Source organism: Lissotriton helveticus, chromosome 2_1 (genome assembly GCF_964261635.1).
Source record: "Lissotriton helveticus chromosome 2_1, aLisHel1.1, whole genome shotgun sequence".
Classification (NCBI taxonomy): domain Eukaryota; kingdom Metazoa; phylum Chordata; class Amphibia; order Caudata; family Salamandridae; genus Lissotriton; species Lissotriton helveticus.
Window position 1 is genome coordinate 199,693,387 of NC_136059.1, and position 23,167 is coordinate 199,716,553.

General features: G+C 42.0%; 1 protein-coding gene across 1 annotated transcript in view; it reads left to right on the forward strand.

Moving 5' to 3' along the window:
- Positions 1–23,167, forward strand: part of NOL6 (nucleolar protein 6) — a 471,490-nt gene that overhangs the window by 85,486 nt on the left and 362,837 nt on the right. Inside the window, exons 4-8 of the mRNA XM_078674724.1 lie at positions 1,153–1,332; positions 2,996–3,164; positions 4,834–4,968; positions 10,498–10,661; positions 11,787–11,907. Of these exons, the coding sequence (XP_078530850.1) occupies positions 1,153–1,332; positions 2,996–3,164; positions 4,834–4,968; positions 10,498–10,661; positions 11,787–11,907 (769 nt within the window). The remainder of the gene's footprint in view (positions 1–1,152; positions 1,333–2,995; positions 3,165–4,833; positions 4,969–10,497; positions 10,662–11,786; positions 11,908–23,167) is intronic.

Genomic DNA, 23,167 nt, shown 5'->3' on the forward strand with positions numbered 1-23,167 from the left:
ATTTACTATGAACTTTCACTGTTGTAAAACAAGGCACCCATAACTCCACATGTGGCGAATGCAAGAAAGTGAATTATTCATTAAGGTGGATGGAAGTCCACCACAAGTAATACAGTCACTCATGTGTAAGGTACAGTCAAAGGTTTCAAAAGTTTAAATCTGGGCTCAACCCCGGGTTGCTGTGAGACAGAGAAGTCAGGCTTAACTTTAAGATAATGTTCAAAGCATTTCGAATTTCCAAAACCGTTACGAAGTCACAAACTCCACGCAATAAAATCTCACTTTATAAAAATAGAGAAAAATGTAATAAGCTAATTGGCATGGAACCAAAGTACTAAAAATACAATAAGGGGTACACAAGATGTGAATTTAAAGATTTAAGTGAAAATAGCACCAAAAGCTCTAAGCGTCAATGATAGTCCATGGAAGCGGTAGGCAGGGACCAGGCAGTGATTTCAGACCGACTGCGATGAAGCCTGCGTCCAATATGCAAAGCGAGTTGGTCCTTGTCAAAGTCTAAAAGTGAAAACGTTCAGATAAATGTCAGGGTCCCACTTTAGAAGGGGTCTTAGTCACTTTTTTAAAAGAAAAGCATTAAAAAGTCTTCAAAGTAACAGAGCAGAATGGGGCTTAGACTCTTTTTCGGAGGTGTAGGGATTATTGAGCGGGATAAAGCTGAAATCCAAATGCAGTCTGATACTTATTCTGGTGGGGCCACTGGAGCTCTAGAGCAAATGTTTTCTATAGCTTCTAAATTTTCTTCTGGTGCCCAAACACCCACAGAGAGACACTTCTGTACAAATTTGCACCAAATATTCATTATCCTTTATGGCTGTTTATTATGCTGCTTTTTCACTGTAGTGCACATTCCTGCTATCCAATCATGTTGCAGTCCCACCACTCAACCGGTTAAGATTGCATATATACTGTGGCTTCTATTCCATACTATTTGCTCTTAGCTTCATTTTTCTGAATAGTACTTGTCTTTATTTGTTTCAAAGTATTGATTTAAAAACATATTCGTCCATGGCTGAAAAGCTAAGTTGAAAAATGTTCTTACTTTTGAAGGATTAAATTGTGTTCTGCAGTGATTTATGTTTTTAGATTGATTGGCAATTGCTGTATTTTCATATATGCTTTTTTGTGAATCAGATAGTTGATCAATCCTGGCTGCCTCAGGGTGTGAAGGTGCCATACCTGCAAGTGCCCTTCAGAGTTAAAGGAAAGTTCAGATTCCTTCCTCCAGTCTCAGTGAAGGTGGTGGGAAGCTACCTGCTCGATACCTGCATCCTGCCGGAGATTAATGTTGATGTTGCAGTTACCATGCCACAGGTGAGTGAGTGACCAGAATGATTTCTCCTGGGCTCTTTAAAATCTTGTCACTCCTATTCACCCCTGTCATTTTCTTTCAATCATATCTCTGCTATTTTCCCACTGATTTATCTCTGTACCCTGGATGAGGTTTCAGTCCTCTTTCCTAGTGTTTTCAAGATCGATTCATTCTATTTTTTTTCGTTGTATCATATATTTGTTGGCAACATACTGTTAATGTGTGACACCCTTCTGGGTTTGGTTCCCATGTAGTGGGTGTGCGAAAGGTAATTTGGATTAGGATCTCAAAAGACCTACAACTCCCATTAACAAACTGTAAAATAAAAGAATCCACATATCACAACGTCAAACATGTGCGTTTCCCAGTAGTACCCACTCATTCCTTGCCCCTACCCCATGCTTTGGGACACTGTGTCCGTGGCTGTAGTATTGACCCTGTGCATTGCCTTAGGGCAGCTGCTCCATAGTGCTTCTGTTCGGCTTTAAGGGATTTTCCTGCATTTATTGGAACATTAAGGGAAGTAGGTTAGCCTTTGGTGTCTCAGTCCTGAAACACAGTAATAAATTATCCTAAACTCTACGTTTGAGAGCACCCCTGGTTAGATTCTGTTAGCCCCCAGAGAAGTGAGTTTAGCTGTATCTTGATGGAGAAAGGGAAAAGGAGCAGATATTACACACCACTTCCTGTGGGATGTACTCCCTGGAAGAAAAGGCTTTTGCAGAATGACAGAAATGCCTGTGGACTCTTGGTCCTGCCTCCAGGCACCTAAATTATGTACATCCATACTAGCTACCTATGATAATGAGCTACTACTATACCTGCCTTAATACAGGTATGCATGGATTCAAATGTTCTTGATAAAATACAGATATTAGCAAATGGACATAAGAGAGTAAGCTGAATATTTGTATCCGATATTAAATTAGTGAAAATGCTATTCTACATTTGGTCTCAAGTCGGGTAAGTTGTGTAAAACCGCACCGCAAACTTTGTTGGGACCCATACCTCTGGGCCGCTGCCTTAGTGACCGTTATCTCTCTGGAGTAAACATAACTCCTAGGCATGTAGATGGTTCTTTCTCCCTCATTAGGATAGGACGTGGGTATATTGTGCTTGTACTGGGAAATGGCAGTTCCCCGGTGAGTGTGCTTTGCAACCCATTAGTGGCTGAGAGCGTCTAATGATCAATTACCACACTAAGTGAGCTGGTGCTGGTCAAGATGGCATGGAAAGCAATATATGTACGAAAATACAGCGTGGAAGACATTAGTGCATTAGGCAGAAATTAAAAAGTGATATTCTATTTCTCAGCTAGAAAACACGCCTGTCAAAACAACATATCCCAAGACAATATACACACAACCAGATCTCATTAGTTCCTGAAGGCTCATATCCCTAAGAGTTAGTTAGAATGGGTAATTAGTAAGACCATACACTTACACTTCACGAAACGTATATACTGAACAAATGACTTAATAGGTTCCAACATTAGTAATAAGAGAGAGAATAGAGAAAATCTCTCCTTCCAAGGAAGTGAAACTACACCACACAACCATGGCATTATTTTTAGCCATACTTTGATTGCATTTGTTGGGGTTATCTCTGAGGTGTTTTCCAATTACTGTTTTGCTCAATATATTTCCCTTTATCTCAACTGCATAGGAAATTTTCCAAGCCAAGGATAACCTAAACCAGCGCTACCATAGGAAGCGAGCCCTGTACTTGGCCCATATTGCCTCCCACCTGTCAAAGAAAAAGTTATTTGGATGCGTGACCTTCGCTTACATGAATGGCAGCCACCTGAAGCCGATTCTCCTCCTACGTCCGCAAGGTTAGTGTAAAAGGAACAGATTTGTTTTTCTCAGGTCCAAGGCTAGCCTGGAAGCTTGAAAAGGGCTGCACCAAATGATTGTGTTTTTACAGCGGATTTGAGCTCATGCTGAAAGATGATCAAGATGCCTAGGAAATGTTCTCGTTGTTTTTATTTGGACCTTATTTCAAATGGCTTTCTAGTGTGGGCTTTTTGACTTGTTGCAAGGCGAGCAGGTGCCCTCTTTAGAGGTCTGATCTCTTCCGCATAGCCTTGAGTTGAGGAATCTGCTGTTCAATGTTGTTCTTTAATTGTTATTTAACTATGTGGCAGACATGAGTGGTCGTTTTATGCTGGATTTTATTGACTGTCATAGACTTTTTCTATGTATATTTTGATTTTCTCACTTATAGGTTTTTAAATCAGTAAATAGTCTTTAATATGGAAATCTTGTCCATCAAAATAATTCACATTAAAATGCAACATGCATAAAATAAATGCTGCTTTTGGATGACGTTTAGACTACATAAGTAAAATTCACATTTTTAGGGCCCGTTTCTTTCACATTTCCATCTGTATTTATCCACATTTATTTTTTGCTGATTTGTATATGTAGTAATCCTTATTTATTTTGTGCTTAGTGTAAAAAACTGAAGCTGCAATGGGTATATTTCGACATTTATTTAGCAACAAATATTTACTGGTCTTTGAATGTCCAATGAATTTTAGTCATTCACAGTAGAATGCAATCATTTGAAACCCTCTGTTTTGTACAGCAACTTAAACGGCTGAACTTCTGCAGTTACTTAAGCTTCATTAAGAAATCTTTAAAAACATTTTTTACTTCCATATCCGTCAATCTGAACTTCTATTGACCTAGCTCTCATAATTGACAGTAGTATTGTCTAAAAGATAACCTCGTTTTCCGTATTTATCTGTAGTTAAAATGAAATACAGACAGGAAAATATATGGTTTACTGTCTATTTTTCTTGTAAAAATCTATCAAAACTGAGAAATGTGAGCCTTAATTGCATTATGTTTCTGCCTTGCAATATTTGTGTGCAAAATGATTGAGCAGAGAACGCTTAACCAACAATCACTGGGCACAGTCCCACTTCATCAAAGTTTGCACCACATACTGGTTCAGAGCACAAAAAAAATAGACTATTTCTTGATTAACCCCATGAATCTAGCAAGTATCCAATGTGTTGGTGAGACTTCAAGACCTATTTCAGAGGTGCTTAGCTGTCAACAATTTTTGCTGCTTCTAGTCGATTTTCCAGAGAAGGAATGTTCCATCAGATTGTAGCAGAATGTGAATCATCCTGTGTAAACCTATGAAAGGTGTCATTGCTTTCAAACCATGGGTACTTGCTAGTAGTTTTTTCTTTTTGTGTAACACAGTTGTTTATACAACTCTGATTAATTTAGCACATTTCATAATGTAGTTATGATGATTTTTAGAGGATGAAAGACTCTTTACTCCTTGGTCACCCTTTTTCCGCAGTTCAGATTTCGCTGCATGGCCCTAATAAAGTCCTGTGATGTTCCTTTATGTCATTTTTGGTAGGGCATGTCTTAAGTAATCTTGCATTGTAGAAGGTTTTGAAGTTTGAGCCTTATTGCCCCTCTGTAAACTTGCTCTTCGTCTGAATATCATGACTATCTCCTTTCTCCTGAATGTACTAGGTAAAGATGAGAAGTTGCTGACCGTACGTCTCTATGCCTGCCCCCCTCCTGGATTCTTTAAAAGCAGCCGTTTCCACCCTGGTAAAAACAATGTGAGAACAGCTTGGTTCCTGGAAAAGGCAGCTGCTGAGGAAGGTAGGTGTCAGTGTGTTGTGCTCTGCTAAAGTATTGTGTCTAACCTAGGCTTTCTTCATTAATCTGATGGTACATATATAAATATCTGATAATACAGTATTGACCATTTTATATAGTTTATGCTACAAACTGGATTATTTTGGTTATTTCAAAATGTTAATAGTAAAAAAAAAAAACTTTTTCTACTCAGCAGCCAGACTTTCTTGTTCTGCAAAAACATTGACCATATTACTCCTGACCTACATTGTCTTCGTATAAATGGCATAATTTTCAAAATGTGCTGCCTAACCCACAGCGCCATCCCCAGAAATCCATACAAAACCATCCATACAAAACCAACCTGCAACACATCTCGGATGGTGAAAGAGACCTAAGAAGCAGTCATTACTCTTATAAGTACAAGTTAAAATATTTTTCTGGTCAGAGTCTATCTTTCGCTGGAGCGGCTGCCTCTATGTAGAACTCTTCCTCCTCAACTGTGGAAACTCACCCTGATAGGCGTCTTCGGGGAACACATAAAATACCATCTCTACAGACCATACCAAAGCTAGAATTTTTCACCCAGCTCTGCCCACTGTTATGCACCGAATTATTATTCTAATGATCTCTGTCTTGTTTCTTATGTTATGTCATTTCCTCTTCTATCCTATCTGAGTCTGGATAATTGATCATTGTGTTCGAATGTAGACTACTATTTTATTTAATACACTGAATTCCCTAGAGGGCCTTTTGAGGTGTAAAATAGTTCCCCCAAATAGGAGGGAGAGAGATACACCAAAGAGGCAGTTGCATTAGGTGAGGGAGCGAGAAATACATGTTTATTTTTTATTTTTCCAATATCTCAACAAATACAAAAGAGAGATACTGTCATGGGTGGAGGTGATGCCTATTATGTTTATTTTCAAGAATTATTTGTTTGATAAAGTGCAGCAAATCATACCCAAAGGTGTTATTCGTTGCTTGGCTTGCTCCAAATCGCATCCGCCCATTAAAACAGCCAGATAGTTAGTAGTTTTATTTATTGAGCTAAGTTCACACAGCTTGGGAGATGGCCATGAAACTGGTTCTTGCCCACTGGGCAGTATAAGAGAAAAATCTACCCCCAAATCTTGAGGCCTGAATGAGGAAAACAGACACAAATGCTTTGCCACATGATCTCGTAGTGCGAGAGTGGCAGTAGTAACATCGTTTATCCTTCAGGTACAAAGGAGATTTGCCTAGTAGGGCATTGTGTGCAGGGCAGCATATCTTGAAAAAGATACGCGTCCTGACCGGTCAGTCGAGGGTCCTGAGAATAGGGGATGAAGGGGAGCCAGCTGGGAGATTACAGACAAGCTGGGCTGCCGTGTTTTGTACCACTTGGAATTTGGTCAGTGGGGTATCATTGGCACCCATGAGCAATGCATTGCTATAGTCCAGGCGACTGGACCCACATTTTCCTTGCTGAAGCAGGGAGCCAGAAAAAACTTTCCTTAGCAGCCACATGGTGGCAATACACAACCCTCTTGTAGCTGCCACATGACTTTTCATAGATGGTACATGATCAGTTATTATGCCCAGATTTTTTGCTGACTGACTGATGCCGGGGCCACCAGTCCCAAGACCAAAGCTGCTCTGAGTTGCCAAGGAGCAAGATCTCCGTCTTCTTGTTGTTTAGCTGAAGACCGTTCCTGGACGTACAACAGGCAGCATTCCTCATACAGTCTTAAAAACGATGCTTGGTGCTTTCAATGTCCTGTTTCATAGGAATGATCAGCTGAGAATCGTCGTCATAGGAAATAACTTCAAAGCCATACAATTTCACAATCTGGGCCAAAGGGGCAACATATATATTAAACAGCGCTGAGCCTTGAGGAAGCCCTTTGATCAGAGGAAAAGACAGAGATTTAAAGGGACCCAATGTAATAATTTGGATTCGATCAATTAAAAAGTCAGCCAACCACTGCAGGACAGTGCCTTAAACAACGATCTCAACCAGTCTGTTCATCAGCACTGCATGAGAAATGGTGTAAAAAATGCAGATCGATCCAGCAACACAAGCAAAGCGGAATCACTGGCGTCTGAGAGACTGATTGAATCTGTTTCAGCTACCAGAACAGTCTCTGTGCTGTGGGCTGCTCAGAGTCCTGATTGAGAGGGCTCCAGAATCACATGGTCCTCCAAAAATGCCGCCAGCTCTTTGTTTACATAGCTTTAAAGATTTTTCCCTAATATAGGGAGAAGTGACACCGGGCGATAGTTGGTCAGACTTTCGGGCTCCACATTAGGTATTTTAATTATAGGTACAGCGAAGGTTTTCATCCAGGCCGAAGTAATTTTTGTGGACTCCAGCAAAGGATGAAATAAAGAGAATGACAGGGATAAGCACCGTGGATAAGGTGGACACTGTCCTGGCGGGACATATGTTCACCGGGGAGCCTGGTTTAACTTTGGTCAGGAGTGCTAGTACATGGACCAAAGTGGAAAGAGCAAACCTTTTCCTAATTGAAAAAGACATATTATGAGATGGTACCTCCTGGTCTTTCTGATAAGAGCATGATATTCCGCTCGAGCAGATTTGAAAGCGGCTTTGTTGTTCAAAAGTTTTGAAGGATGCCAACGACTTTCCAGTTTTGTGCAACTTGACTTCAACCGACTTAAGTCACTAGTAAACCGGGGGTATGCAGCCTTGAGGAGGTCTGTTGGCTAACTTTTACTGGAGCAATTTTGGCAAAAGCCGTAGAGAAAGTACAATGATATTTATCTAAGGCCTCATTAATGTCCGACTTCAGAGTCATTAATCCCCATGAGACTGCAGTGGAAAAAATCTCAGGGGGTATTTTAGACCATAGCCTTGTCCTCCACGATATCAGTCTGCTTGGTTGCATCAGTCAAGGTTATCGGAAATGTAATCCAATAATGGTCTGTCCAAGTAAGGGGAAGAGAGTCATTGCAGACCACAAACGGAGAGTTTGTGAAAAGCAAGTCTAAAGTATGACCCACAATATTTGTTGGGCCTCTAATACACTGGCCCAGATTCAATGGTTCCAAATCTTCCATTAGACAGTCAACTTCCGGTTTAAGGACTTCCTCACCTTGGAACTTTAAGTTATGTTAGCAAGTTTTATAACGCGCCCAGCTATTCAAAGAGTATCCCGGCGCAAGCCCAAGTAAAACAGGAAAGAGACATCAAGAAATTCAGTTAAAAAAAAAAGTCTTAGGTTTTTTCCTAAACTCAATGGGATTCTGCGTGCTACATAAAACATACAGAGGAGCATTCCAGGCCACCGCGGCCAGATATGCCAAAGAACTGCCACCTCTCCTTTTCAGGCGATATCTGGGCAGAGAGGCCATTAGCATTTTAGAAGAACGCAGATGTCTACCAGGAATGTAGAACGGAAAACACTTCCTGAGATAGACTGGGCCTTACTCGTACAAGGCCGCATGGGCCATTACCAGAGCCTTGAACTTAACCCGTGTTCTCACAGGCAGCCAATGAAGATTATGCAAATGTAGCCTGACACTTAAATCTCCTAACAGAAGAAAACTACTAGAAGAAAGTTGATTGGCGGGGGGGGGGGGGGATGTGTTCAGTCAACAAGTGGCTGAAGCCTTTATTTGGGCCTGCGGGGGGGATATATAAAGGTACTCTTCCAATGCCCTATTGTTGGTTCAAGTTTAAATTAGCCATTATACCACCCAATCCTCCATTAAAGATTCAATAATGTGGACCTTGTTGGAATTGCACAAGGCAATAGCGACTACTTCCTGATGGACTCCCGGTCCAGTCTCACCAGTTGGTAGTTGTCCGCTCGGTCAAAGGAATGCAAGGAAAGGTGAAGGCATTTAATCAAGTTTCTGTAATGAAACAGAAATCAGGGGAGAGAGATGTCAACAGGTCCTAGACTTGTGTTGCATGCTTTGGTAATGACAGAATATTGAAGTATATACCTGAGAGAAAGGGCTGAATTGGCGTTGCCATACACCCCGTCTAAGGTTAGGTGAAAGAAGTGGATGGGGTTTTAGTTGAGGAAATAAGGGCCTGCCTGCCTGCAGGTGACACCGAAGGAGTAGAGCCCATATAGGAGTTAGTTAGTAGAGGAGACATTGCCTGCAAGAGAAGGAGCCTTGTAAGTTCAATGGGGAGAACAGCTTACAGGTCCACTTAGGTCTGTTAGAGCCTGGCACATTGTTGTCAGTTGTGCGCAAGGACGCTGCAGACTAGCCAATCCTGTCATGTACTGTTATTTTTTGTATCTGAGGGCCATTGGTCCCGGCAGTGGTCTGGTGCAGACGGGCTTGCCTTAGGCACGTCTGCGCTATCATCTGGCTGAAATAGAGCATTTGAGATGAGCGCTAGACCGCCAAAAATCAGGGAGTGGGCAGTAGCCAATGGGAGATGAACTGTCTAAACAACCCTTTCTACTCAAACAGAAAACTGAGGCGGACTGAAAGTCTTCTAATGAAAGATGAGCAGGTATTTCTAATAGTGTTGATTAGCCTAGTGACTCCAACACAAAATACAAACACAAGAATTGGTAACAATAGCTCAAATAGACAGTAGCATTGCCATGCCAGATATAAAATTGATTATTTTATTTATTTGCTGCAGTCCTTTTAAAATTCCACTATCATCATTGTTATATATTTGTCTGAATCTAACATTTTCTGCTGTTTAGTCACTTTTATATCTTCTGCTCATCATGTTTTCGAATGCCATAGCTCGCTGTGCTGCGTTAAGCTTTGTAATGCTATAGCCCTCTTCTATTTATGGTATACGAATTCTAAATCTCCCTCCTGCTCAATTTTAGAATTCCAAATCCCATTAATGCTTGTCGTTTTGGAATTTGAAAGCTCACTGCTGCATGTGTTTTAGTCGTTCTAAATACACCCTGCACACACCTACCTCAACTCTGCCTCTATGCTATCTTCAAAAGCATTTTAAGCACGTTTAAACATGTATAGGCTCTTTAGTTTTGTACTTTTATGTTATTGGCGCAACGGTTTGACTATGCTCCTTGTACCGACATTACCTCACCTGCGACCTACCTCTTGTATTTTGACCTACCTATGTAACTATGCACCTTGTACCTGTAAAGCGCTCTGATATCTGCAAAGATCTTGTTCGCGCTATATAAAACTTTCAAATAATAATAAAATAATAAACATTCCAACTGCGTATGGGCCTGGAATTGTGAAGCTCTTTGCTGTTTATGGTTTAGAATTTATAAGGCTCCCTGTTGCGAGCATATTTTTCTAATAATGCTTAGTCATAATCATGAATATCATGGCTGCTTGCTGTTTTATGATTATAAATGGCGCCGGGAAACCCACTGCGGGTAGCTGTGCGCCTTATAAGCTAAATAAATAAATAAAATAAATCTGTTCGGTGCTGCATACTGCTTTGTATTTATGGTGCTACTAGAAACTTTGGAAATACCAGTTTGTTAACCTTGACTTAATCCAACACCTTGGGTAGCTGGTATCACCTGGACTTTGTGTAATTCTGCACTAGTACAGTACCTTACTATAAATTATTTCACCTCTTAGGAACCGCTGAGCCTCCGACACCTCACTACAATAACTCGCTGCTCACCGACACAGTCCTAGAATCTCATCTGCATTTCCTGTCCAGTGCCAGTACTGACTTTCCTGGCATGAAAGATGGCATCTCCATTCTGAAAGTGTGGCTGCACCAACGGGAATTAGACAAGGTAAGGAGTAATGGGTATATGATTCTTTGCCGTCCCTCGCTTCTCTTATACATTTGGCTTTTATTGCCTAGCTTGTTATTACATTGTGATTCCAGAAAAAGAGAGTTAGTAAAAATCATTTCTGATATGTATAAATTCCCACCAGGGCAGTTCAGCAATTTGTTCAGATTTTAATTAATATGTGTATGGTAAAGCAAGACCATCAAATATATTTAAAGATATAGATGGAGGTAACACCTCTAACCCCACATTCATTGACAAGTTTGTATTGCAAATGAGAATCTAGATTTGTTAATGGGGCAAATGTCACTATAACAACATTTCCTTTTTCGTTATTGGTTGAAAGTGGAAGATCAACAAGACTGAAAACAGGTTGTTTTTTTGTCCAAGTTAAATTTGGGCAGTATAGCTTTATCCTGGCTGCAATAGAGTAGCGTATCTCTGATTCCTTTGCTTCAGCGTTTTCTCCCTGACATGGACAGGAACTATCAGATAACATTTGCATTGGTCACCTTTAGATGAAATAATCTTTTAGGTCTGACTTATCTGTTGCTCTTTGGGAACGTTGAGCCACCTGCAAAGGTGATCTACACTACTTAACAAAAATTGTTTATAACATTTTAATTATTGCATGTATCCAATAAAATTCAGTATAATTAAGAAATAAATGGCTTGGTGTTCAGTAGAAGTAAGGGGGTCAACAGCATTTGAAATAGAGTGCTGTTATTTGTCGGTGACCAAGTACAGACTGTGCAGCCTGGCCTAGCCTGCTTTCTGTGGTTCCACTTTGGACTTCTTCACTAGTACTGTTTAGTTATTATGATTTAATAGTTTGAAGCTTTTTTCTCTTGACTTTAACAGGAGCTTTGCATTATCTTTTGTAATTGAAACTAAGTATTGAATTGTTTGCTGTAATCTGACAGACTGTTGAACCAGCCCTTCCCTATCTTTATTATGCCTTCTACTAATCTAGATGGGCTGTTGTGTGGATGTCTTTCTGAAATAATGATTGGTCAACGCAGTGAGTCCTTTCCTAGAAGAACATGGGAGTCTGATATGGAAGTCCATGAAGTGATCATCTTTACTTTTGGGCTTCTCACACTACATCTTTTATCTCCCTTCCAGGGTTTTGGCGGTTTCAATGGCTTTGTAGCATCGATGCTTGTCGCCTATCTCCTTTCAAAACACAAAATCAATAAGCTGATGAGTGGATACCAAGTCCTGCGGAACATTCTTCAGTTCTTGGGTATGTGACGTTCGTATGCGTGGATGTTGGAAACATAATGTCTGCATATTTCTTATCTTTCTTTTTCGCTGTAGTAACATTTGAGACGGTAAGTTAGGAATGCAGCTGGAGGTCAGTAGTTCTCTTGATAGTGTTGCCCTCTGCATACTGTAGTATATACTAAAAATGGTGCACATTGCTAAACCTCCTTGTGCCCCTTAGGTGGATTATTTGCCTCATTCTCTGCAAAGAGCTGCCACTAACAATTCATATTTCTTTAATTATTAACTGATGAAAAATCCTGTGAAAACAGAACTCTTTCTCATTCCTTTGAAGTGATATACTTTGTCGATGCTTCACCAACCTGCTTTCATCCTAAAGGCAGATCAGCTGCAGTGTCGAGTTGTACAAGCGGTTCTCTTGGTGCTTTCAACTTAGAATAGAACTTTTGACCTACTCAGCAGATGGAGGAACTTTTAACAAACTGGTCTTCTCTACACTGTACTTCTGTAGCTCTCTTATTCTCAGTTTTCTTCACACCACTCCAAGACCTAGATGAGTAGTGTGCGTTTTTATTTGTTTCTTCACCACAGTGTATTGATCTTGTTCATGATCGCTTCAGCATCAATTTAGTTTGCCGCCAGCTCTATATTTTGTCCTTTGTTTTGAAATTAAAATTAACGTGCATTGCGCCAAGATGCAATAAAAAAATAATGTATTTGGGGAATTAGGGTCGAGTCTCCTCATCAGCGCTATTTCGTTTGATGGGCAAGTCACTTAATCTCCCCGTGCCTACTGAAAAGGAATGTGTCCTAGTGTAATGAAACTAGTGCTCTTGTAAGGCACTTCAATACCTTCGGGTTGAGACCACGCTTTATAAAACTGCCAAAAACAAAAACAAAAAAGTAAAAAGAGGAACTAAGCATTTTGCCTCGTAAATCATGTTTACGTAAACTTGGTTCTGAAATTGAGAGAAGGTTGTGTATTTTTTTGCAACCATGGTGTTCTTAATAATTTCCTACACATAAGTACCCTGGAAAACCTGAGCTTATTTCTCAGAATGGCATGCTTATAACAGAAGCATTTGCATAGTGCACGTTTCCAATTTGTGTAACTTTTTTGTTTATCTTGCTGTTTAATCCAAACGGAGGTGGGAGTGGCCTGATCTATCTGTATTGTGGTTTTATCAATTGTTGCACTGTTATGGTGATGGCCTCTTTGATGTCTACTATAGTAATCAATCCAGCTTTCACGAGGCTAGTGTCGAAGATTTTTTGTCACCACAATCCCTCAATTTTCAATTTAACTCTTAACTCGCACCTTGGGGAGCCTGCTTTTCCATTTTTTAAGCTATATTTATATAATTCCTTACTAAAACATGCCCAAAACCTGAACTGTATCAATTTCGCTTTATGTATATGTAACGGGCCAGAGGATAGTATTACATCTATATCGAATAATGCATATAGTGTACTGCTTTCACCCTTTTGTGAATGTATTGCATGGGATAATCCAGGATTTAGTGAGCGAATGTTACTGCAGGACTGTAGTGTTCCTAGAGGAAACCCATAGCTTTATTTGGTTGATGCTAGCATTACATAAGACAAGTAGGTGTTTTTATGTCCAGTTAAATATTCAGCAATATACTTTACACAATCTACTAGCATCTAAATGTTGCACATTTTTATTTTAAATATTGTATATTGAAGAAGTTAATATTATGTGTCATTCACGCAGTGACAATTGTAGAAGTGGGGCGCAGTGGCTAGAGTGGCTGACTCTGGAGCACAGGGCTCTCGGTTTGGTCCCCGTGGCAACTCAGCTCAGCATCATGTGACTCGGGGGAAAAAAGGTCATTTTATCTCCCCAATGCCCCCGCGCCTTAGGGGTGATTAGTTTGCGCTTTACAAATACCGGATTGTTTACGCCCTTTCCATCCCACATGAATTTAACACCAGGAGTCAGAACTTCTTGTTCCAGTTGCAACCACCCCATCATCCTGCTCACAGTCCACTTTAATGCCACAAGATCTAGTCCCGAGTGGGGCCTAGGTGAAAGATGGGGCATGACTGATTATCTATAACCTCTGCATTGGTATCATTTTATTCTTTTAGTGGCTGAAGGACTCTGCAAAATTTCTACATCCTTAAAACACACTCGCCCTGCCCTTGAAAATGAGACAAACCTCAGCTCAGTCTATTTCCTCCACAACTACAACAATGTAAGCAAAAGGAGAAATTCGGTCACAGAGGTCAGTGTCTTTCAATCTGACCTCTCTAGTGGATTTAAAGAACTCTTGGGCGGCCTCCGGTTGAGTAAAATAGAATATATTACATTTTCATTTTACCCTGGGGTCACAGGGAAGCCTCAAATCTATTTCAAACAGTTCATTAAATCTATTTCAAACAGTTCATTCTTCACTCTTTTTAATACCTTCCTCTTGAGGTTCGCAGTTCAAATCAAGCCAGGGAATATTTGCACATTTGCTGCCATCCTGCTCATCTCCATCGTCCTTTCAGCCTCCCCCTGTCCAGGGCTTGATGATTCCAACACCGCAGTGGAACCCTTCCCAGCACCAGAGCGTCCTCTCATGGAAAGCCTCATAGCTCTCATAAACATGAATGGCAATTTTATCAGAGAACCCATTGTTTTGTGAATATCTTTAACCATTCTTTATTAACTACCTTTCAGAAGACAAGTATGCAAACACAGTTGTGGGAACGTTGTTCAAAATGCTTCTTTATTATTATGCTAATTTATTTTCTCTTCCCGCCCCCAGCTTCCATATCCGAGTCAAACGTCCCACTTTCTTCTAATTGTTCATTATCCTCACTTTAATTTAATTTAATTTAATCTAATTTCCTATCCAGTTAAGATATTTAGGACTTTATTCTCTGGTTAGGGTTAGGAGACTTGATCTCTGGAAGACTAGTGATTAGTTTGGCTGTGGGTCTAATAGGTTGAACGCATTGTCCCCAAATGTCCTGCCACAAGACGTCATCAACCTATTCACCAACTTCAACCTACCACCACTTTATACAGTGACATCTTAACGTTCCACATATTTGAATCCCACCAAGACAAACAAATAAATATTCCATTCTACCCCAGCGCCTTTGCCATTTGTAGAAGGAGGAATCCTAACACATCCTTATTTGCCCGCTCACAAAAAAAAAAAATAGCAATGAGAAACACCAGAGCAGTGACATCTTACTTCTGGATGGTCTCCCTCTCAAACACTTTATCGATAACTAGCAGCCCGTCCTGACCTTGTCCAGGTATGAATTGCTGCCGACCATTAGTATATTGTTTTGTAGGATTTCGTTTAGATAGCATTTCTTATCAAGAAAAATAAATGCTTCGGCTTCTTTATTTATTTTATTTATTTTGAGAGTTTTATACAGCGCGAACAAGATCTTTGCAGATATCAGAGCGCTTTACAAGTAAAAATACAAAGTAAAAATACAAAGTAATAAAGCGTATATGCAAAGTGATATATGAGGTAGTTAGGTACAAGGTGCTAGTTACATAGGTAGGTCAAAGGACATGAGGTAGGTCACAGGTGTGGTAGTGTAGGTACACTGAGAATAGACAAACAATTGCGTCAATAGCATAAAGTGCAATACCAAGGCGCATATACTTGCTTAAGCGTGTTTAGAGTATTTAGAGTTTAAAGGTGGGCCAAGTTGAGGTGGGTGTGTGCAGGATGTATAGTCCCACAGGTGCGACAGTAGAATGGAAGTAAGGATCGTTGAGGTGGAGAGGGTAAAGCGTGCAAAGTCAACCAGGTGCGTCAACAATATAACAATATACATAATCAACCAGGTGCATCAAACATTATAACAAAATACAAAGAGTGAGCGTATACAATTACGTAATTCGATAATACGGGTGGTACAATAGGCCAAGGTCGGGCAGGGCTTACAGGGCTGATTCATGAGTGATACGGAGTAATAGGTCATGTGTATTTTGCCATGAGGATCGCTTTAACTTCTTTCTTAAAGATTGTGTTGGAGGAGATGAGCCTTGTTTCAGGAGGGAGTGAGTTCCAGATCCTGGGTGCCATTCCTGAAAAGGAGCGTTTATACGTTTTTTCCTTCCGAAATCTTCGAGGTTTCAGCAAAAGATTGTTTGTGCTTCTAGTAGTTCGGGAGCCACCCGAAATTGTCAACTTTTGAGTGAGGTAGGCGGGTGAATTCAGATGCACAGCCTTGTGTGTCATGCATGCGATTTTCAGTTGAATTCTGGCTTCAAAAGGTAGCCAGTTCAGTGATTTAAAGTCCGGGGAGATATGCGAGTGTTTTTTTGAGCCTGTGACTAGTCTCGCTGCGGCGTTAAGGGACGCTCTTAGGGGTGCCGTTGTAGTTAGGGGGAGCCCGCAGAGGGCGGTGCTACCGTATTCTATGTGCGGGATGACTATAGATTGTACTGCAGTTTGGAAGTCTTTGGCAGGAAGGAAGGGTTTAAGTTTTCTCAGGGTATTGATTTGGAAGTTCGCTCCTTTGGTTGCCTTGCTGATGTGCTGCTGCATGTTGAGATTGGTGTCAAGTGTAATGCCTAAAGATTTTGCTGAGTCTACTACGATGGGCTGTACATTTAGAGCCGTTAATTGCTTAAGCCATGTTTGAGCCGTGGATATTTTAGCGGGAGGTGAGATCAGGAGGAACTCGGTCTTCAGAGCATTGAGTTTGAGGTGATTCTCAGCAAGCCAGGATTGGGTGTTTCTGATCGTGGTGTTCAGCAGCATGATGTCCTTGGGAGATTGTATTTTGAGATAAAGTTGGGTGTCGTCGGCATACATGTGAAAGTGCACATTAGAAGCCTGTAACAACGTAGTGAGAGGTTCCATAACTAGGTTGAACAGTGTTGGGGAGAGGGAGGATCCTTGAGGGACGCCTAGCGATACAGGTACCGGAGAGGACAGCAGGTTGTTGCTTTTGATTCTTTGTGTCCGGTTGTGTAGAAATGAGGTGAACCACTTTAGAACAGTCCCAGATATGCCCATTCTTGTGTTTAACAGTTCGAGTAAGTTCTCATGTTTAACTGTATCGAATGCTGAGGAGAGGTCCAGAAGGATGAGGAGACAGGTATCGTTTTGGTCTAGGATTTGGAGGGCATCGTCCACTATGTGAGTCATGGCAGTTTCGGTACTGTGCCCTGCTCGGAAGCCTGACTGATGAGCGTTTAGGAGATCAAACTTATCTGTGTTTAGTCAATTGTAGTTGTACGCATTTTTCCAACAGTTTAGCGAGAGTGGGAATGTTTGTAATAGGGCGGTAATTGTTTAGATCAGTGGGGTCTGCTGTTGTTTTTTTTAGTAGCGGTGTGACTTGCCCTACTTTGAGGGCGTTGGGGATGGATCCTTGTTGAAGAGAGCTATTGATAATCTTAGACCAGAGTGGGAGAAGCCAGGGGGAAAAGTCTTTTACAGCGTTAGCAGGAAGGGGGTCAGAGAGGTGATTGGAAGGTTTCAAGGCGCTGAGCAGTCTGCCAATTTCTTCTACGGAGTAAGTGTCAAAGGATGACCAAGTAGCATTGTTCTTTGGTTGAGGCACTGCTGTGTGTCGGGGGTTGGAGTACAGGATAGCGTCATTGAGGAGATCGCTTCTTATTCTCTCAGTTTTTTGGATAAAGAAGGCAGAGAAGTCTTCGCAGGAAGGAGTAACGTCCATGGAGCTGATTGTCTGGGGTTGCTCTTTAGATTGTGTTCTGACTAACTCAAACAGTTTTCTTGGACGGTTTTTAGCTTGGGCGAGCTGGAGGCTGAAGAGGTCTCTTTTTGAGCGTTTTATTTTCCTGAAGTAGGCGTTTCTCTGTTTCTTTAGACTTTTTAGGTGCACTGCAGAGGGGGCTGACCTCCAGGTGCGCTCTGCCATTCGCATCGCCCGTCTATCCTCATTGAGGCTTCCGTCATACCATGGGTTGGAAGTCTTCTTGGACGAGACTCTTTTTAGTTGCATGGGCGCCACCTCATCGATTATTGTGGACATAGTATTGAGATAGTGGTCAGTCAGAATTTGAACGTCTGTATCGCCGGGAGGGGGGAAGTAGCCGATTGCAGCTGTTGGGTGGTAGGGCGTTTGGGTTGAGTTTCTTCAAGTCTCTTTTCCACACTTTGTGCTTAGGGGGTTGAACTGAGTTAAGTCTGGTTTTTTCCTTGATGAGGAAGGAGACAATATGGTGATCTGACCAGTCACAAGGTTGGATTGACTCCAGTTGAATAGCGCCCTCTTTGGAGATGATAAGGTCAAGGGTAGAGCCTCTCTTATGGGTCGGGCCGTTGCATATTTGGTTGAGATCAAGTGCGTTGAGAAAGCTTTTGAGGCTGTTTACCACTGTGTCACTGCTGTCATTCCAGTGGAGATTGTAGTCGCCAAGGAAAATTTGGGTGTGCTGCCGTCCTGAGTTGGCTGTAATTGTATCCATGAGTTGTTGGACGAAGGAGAGATTGTCCCCAGGTGGGTGGTATATAATGTGTAGTGAGCATACCGGTTTGCTTTCGCTGATGATATCAAGGCAGAGGTATTCACAGGAAGTAAGAGAGGAGACGGCCACTTTGGAGACTGAGAGGTTGCTTCTGTAGATGCAGGCAATTCCACCGCCTATCTTTTTGTCCCTGTCAAATCTAATGATACAGTAGTTGGGAGGGACTAGGATATCCAGTATAGGTGTAGAGGAATCAGACAGCCATGTTTCAGTCAGAATGGCTAGGTCCAGTTCCAGGGACATGATGAGGTCGGCGACCTCCGTGGAATGTCTTTGGGCCGATCTGCAGTTGAGAAGTATGCATTTAAGGCTAGGGGTGCAAAGGGTGGAGGATGATTCCAAAACGAGGGGTACATTAGTGAGGTTGTTGGGGACAGCGCCTCTATTGTTATCCTTTTGGTGCCTGAGTCAGTTTGAAATAATCGTTGGGATGGACATGTTGTTGGTAGCTAGTGGCTTTTGGGGAGCCGGGTCGTAAGAGTGGAGAAGGGTGTGTACGTCAAGGTCAGAGATCGTGTTGGTGGTGCGTCTGGGGCGATTGGTGGTATTGCAAGAGGGGGTAGACGTCCAATGTGGGGAAAGATGTGTGATGAGGCTTCGTGCTCTAATTTTAGATTTTCGTCTCTACCAATCAAGACCGTAGTAGGGGATAGAGTAATCTGATGCTCTAGCAGCCCCATTAAAAACCTTTCAATTTCTTTGAGGACTGGAGTAAGATTCTGACAATTATAAAACATGTGGGGTAAATCTGCAGGGCCTTGGTTACACCTGGGGCACCTATCGTTTTCTCTCTTACCCCACTTAAACAGCTTGGCAGGCGTATAATATAAATTAAAGATAGTCTTGTAGTGCTGTGCCTTTAAATTTGAAGCTCTTAGTATTTTCTTATTCAGTGCTAAGGCAAAATCTATATCTATATCCGGATCCCCAATTCTTTCTGCCCAATCAGATTCAATTTGTCCGATATCATCCCCCAGACCCTGCAAGAGAAACTATACCCGATTTTAATCTTCTTACCACCGTTCCTTACATAGTTCACAAATGCGTTAGGCTCCTGAATTGAAATCCTAGGTCTAACTGACTTAACTGTTTGCTCCAGTTGTCTATATAAGAACCATTGACTAACAGGTATACCAAACTTTTGCTGAAGTGTGTCAAATCCCAATAGTTCATCCTCAATCATAACATCCCCCAGACAACTAATACCCAGCTCCTTCCATAACCTACTATTACTATTCTGTCCGAGATGAACAAACGGATTTGACCCCCACAAATCCAATGTACTGTTAATCTTTGGGATCTTCAGAAACCTCATTATTGACTTCCAGGTGCCCCAAGCACTAAGCATCACCCTGCTTTTACTCCTTTTAAAATACCTAAGATTTATTTCTCGTGTTAGGAGCCCCACTGCTTTCCCCCCTGCTACCAGTTCATATATTGTGGGGGTTCTGTCCATACCAATCGACCCAGCCATAATGACATGTTTGAATAGAACATTCATTTGCATCATTAGACACACCCAGTGATACAGCCTCAAGTTTGGTGCAGACAGTCCCCCTCCCTCCAGTGGAACTGACAGTCGAGCTAAGGATCGACAAATTTTCCCATATTGCCACACAAATTGGGAGAAGACTGCTTCCATTTTCTTCAACAAACTCTCTTCTACTAACAGAGGTATGGCGCGGAATAGATACAATATTCTCGGAAACATTGACATCTTTAACACGTTCACCCTACCAATCAAAGATAAATGTAAAACATCTATTCTTCTCAATTCTTTGTCTATTGCAGCGATCAAGGGGACATCATTTTCTTGTATAATTTTCTCCACATTTGCATTAATTCTCACCCCAAGATAAACTGCAGACTCCACATACCTCTGGTCGATTTTATGGATATTATTAGTACTGATTATTATAGTTTTTTCTTCATTCAGCTTATACCCAGAGCGGGTTCCAAATGCGTTGGCCAGTTGACTCAGTTCTACTATAGCCGTCTGCGGGTTGGTGGTGACAATTGCCAAATCGTCCGCGTAAGCCAATAATTTGGTGGTATGGCCATTTAATATAACAGGGGAGATTTTATCTGAGGCTAGAATTTCCCTGATTAAGGGATCTATATAAAGTGAGAAAAGTAAAGGAGAGCAAGGGCATCCCTGGCGGGTTCCTCTTCTAATTACCACCTCCTCCGACTGTAGGCCCATAGTTACAATTCTGGCTACCGGATCCGAATACATAGCCTTTATTGCTTTCCTGCACTTCTCTCCAAAACCTCTACTGACCAAGACTTCCCACATAAATTCCCAGACCACACGGTCGAAGGCTTTTTCGGCGTCTAGGAGGATCATGGCCATTTCCTCCCCCCATGACAGCGATAGCATCAAATAGCGAGATCGCACGCGAGGTTTGATCTGTGGTACCCCTCCCTGGGACGAACCCATGCTGCCACGGAGAGACAAGCTGGCCAATGATCCCCCCTAGCCTCTTTGCCCATACCTTGGAATACAGTTTGGTGTCGGCGTTTATCCGCGATATTGGCCGATAAGAGCCCGGATTTTCCTCAGGTTTACCCTTTTTATGGAACACTACAATATTGGTCTGTTTCCAAGAGTCGGGGATCTTCCCAGAACAAATTACTCCATTAAAAAGATCCACGAGCAATGGGAGGATTTCCTCCCCTAAGGTCTTATATACTTCCATGGGTATCCCGTCTGGTCCCGCGGCTTTACCTGCAGCTAAATCCTGTAATGCGAGCCTTATCTCCTCTGGGGTTATATCATTCTCTAGCTGCTCCCTGTCTTTGTCCTCTAGAACCGGACACACATAACCGGGCCCTTGCCTGGATGGTACCCAGCCCGCCTCCTGATCGTATAGTTTTTGGTAAAATTTCTGGAAAACACCCATTATCTCTTTTGGGTCCGTATATTCTATCCCATTATCTTCAATCTTACGAATGTTATTTTTGTTGGTTTCTTGTCTTATACGGAGCGCTAGTGCTCTACCAGCTTGTTCCCCTGTCTCATATCGTTTGGCACGAGACGACTGATATTCTCTTGTCTCCCTTTGCGTGACCACTTTTAAAATATCTCCCTTAATCAGAGCCATAGTTCTGGCGGTTTGACTACCATCCTTACCTGATCCTATTTCCACTATATGCCGATTCTCTGAAACTGCTAACTCAGAAATGAGCGTCTCCATTTTACCTCTGTCTTCCTTCCTTAACCTGGCAGAGCAGCTGATCGTCTCCCCCCTTAAAGATGCCTTAAAGGCTTCCCAGACTCCGTCCCGGGATGAGCTATATCTATTTATATCGAAAAACTCCTTCGCCCACTGTTTAAGGTGTTTAACAAACCTATCATCGTTTAGTAGTTTCCTTTCAAATGTCCACTTAGTTGATCTCCTAGGAATATTATGCACTTTGTATGTCATTATTAGAGGGTTGTGATCGGAGACTATTCTTGGAAGTTTGGCGATTCTAACCTTGCATATCTCCCCCGTTGGGACAAAGAAATAGTCCAGCTTAGAGTATTTCTGAGCTGGATATGAGAAATAAGTAAAACCTGGATCCGCAGGCAGTTTTTCCCCCCCATACATCGATCAGACCATGCGACTTTAATAGGGAGCCTAAAGCCCTATATACCTTATGTTTGCGTCCTGTATATTTACCTCCCTGCTTCCAATCAGCCGATATATTCATGTCTCCGCACAGTACCAGAGGGGTAGCCCAGTTAGCTAGCTCTTCTTCCAGCTCATCAAATATTGTCGGGTCATCTTCATTTGGTCCATAGATCACACACAATGTGATACCTAGATTCAATTCCAACAGAACACATCTGCCGGACCCATCCGTTTTGGTGCGTCTTACCCCTCCCAGATTGCATTTCCCCATAATGGCCACCCCCCTTATTGTAGATGATTGTGATGAGCATCCTAGCATAATATATCCGTGCATATTCAATAACTTCCTTTTAACCCAGGGTAGATGGGTCTCTTGTATACACAGTATGTCAATATTATTAAATTTAGCGAAGTGACTCAATCTCTGTCGTTTCTTCCAGTCATTTAACCCCCCTACATTGATAGAACATATCTTAATGTTTGACATTAACAACGTTTCTACGTCTGACCTGCCTGTTATCCGTATCTCTACAGCATACCAACCTCAAACCCTTTTCCATCTCAAAATTTTTCTCTATTTTTTCCCACCCCACTGTTCCCTCTCTTCCCCCCAGCTCCCCCCCCCTCGCTTTCCCTCCCTTCCCCTCCCTCAGCCCCTCCCACCCCCCCTGCAACCCCCTTTTTCAGAGGCGCTCAGACCTGCTGGTCTGTGCACGTGATGGATCGCGGTAATAACCGGGGAGAATTCTAAATAACCCAGAATAGTACCTGTGACACCATTGTCCACCATTGTCCACATCACCCTACCCAACACAGCACACCACACCCCACCGCACCCCAAGTGTCATCACTGCTTCCTATTTCAGCCGATTTAGGAATTAACCATATCTACCATAAAGTCATTACTGTTCAAATCTGCGGAGTATACTAAACTAAACCCCTTGTGTGTCCAGATACTCCTTTGCTTTCACTTCGGAGGAGAAATACAAGGTTCTCCCACCGTTAATTATTTTCAGCTGTGCCGGATTGATTAAGTATGCCTGCATACCCTTGTCCTGAAATGGTTTTATCATCTGCCTTAATCTCCAGCGTCTCTCCACAGTGACATGGTAGAAGTCCGGGCGAACGAAAAAGGAGAAGCCATCAACATTTTTTTTCCGGTCCGGTCTTGCCTTTTC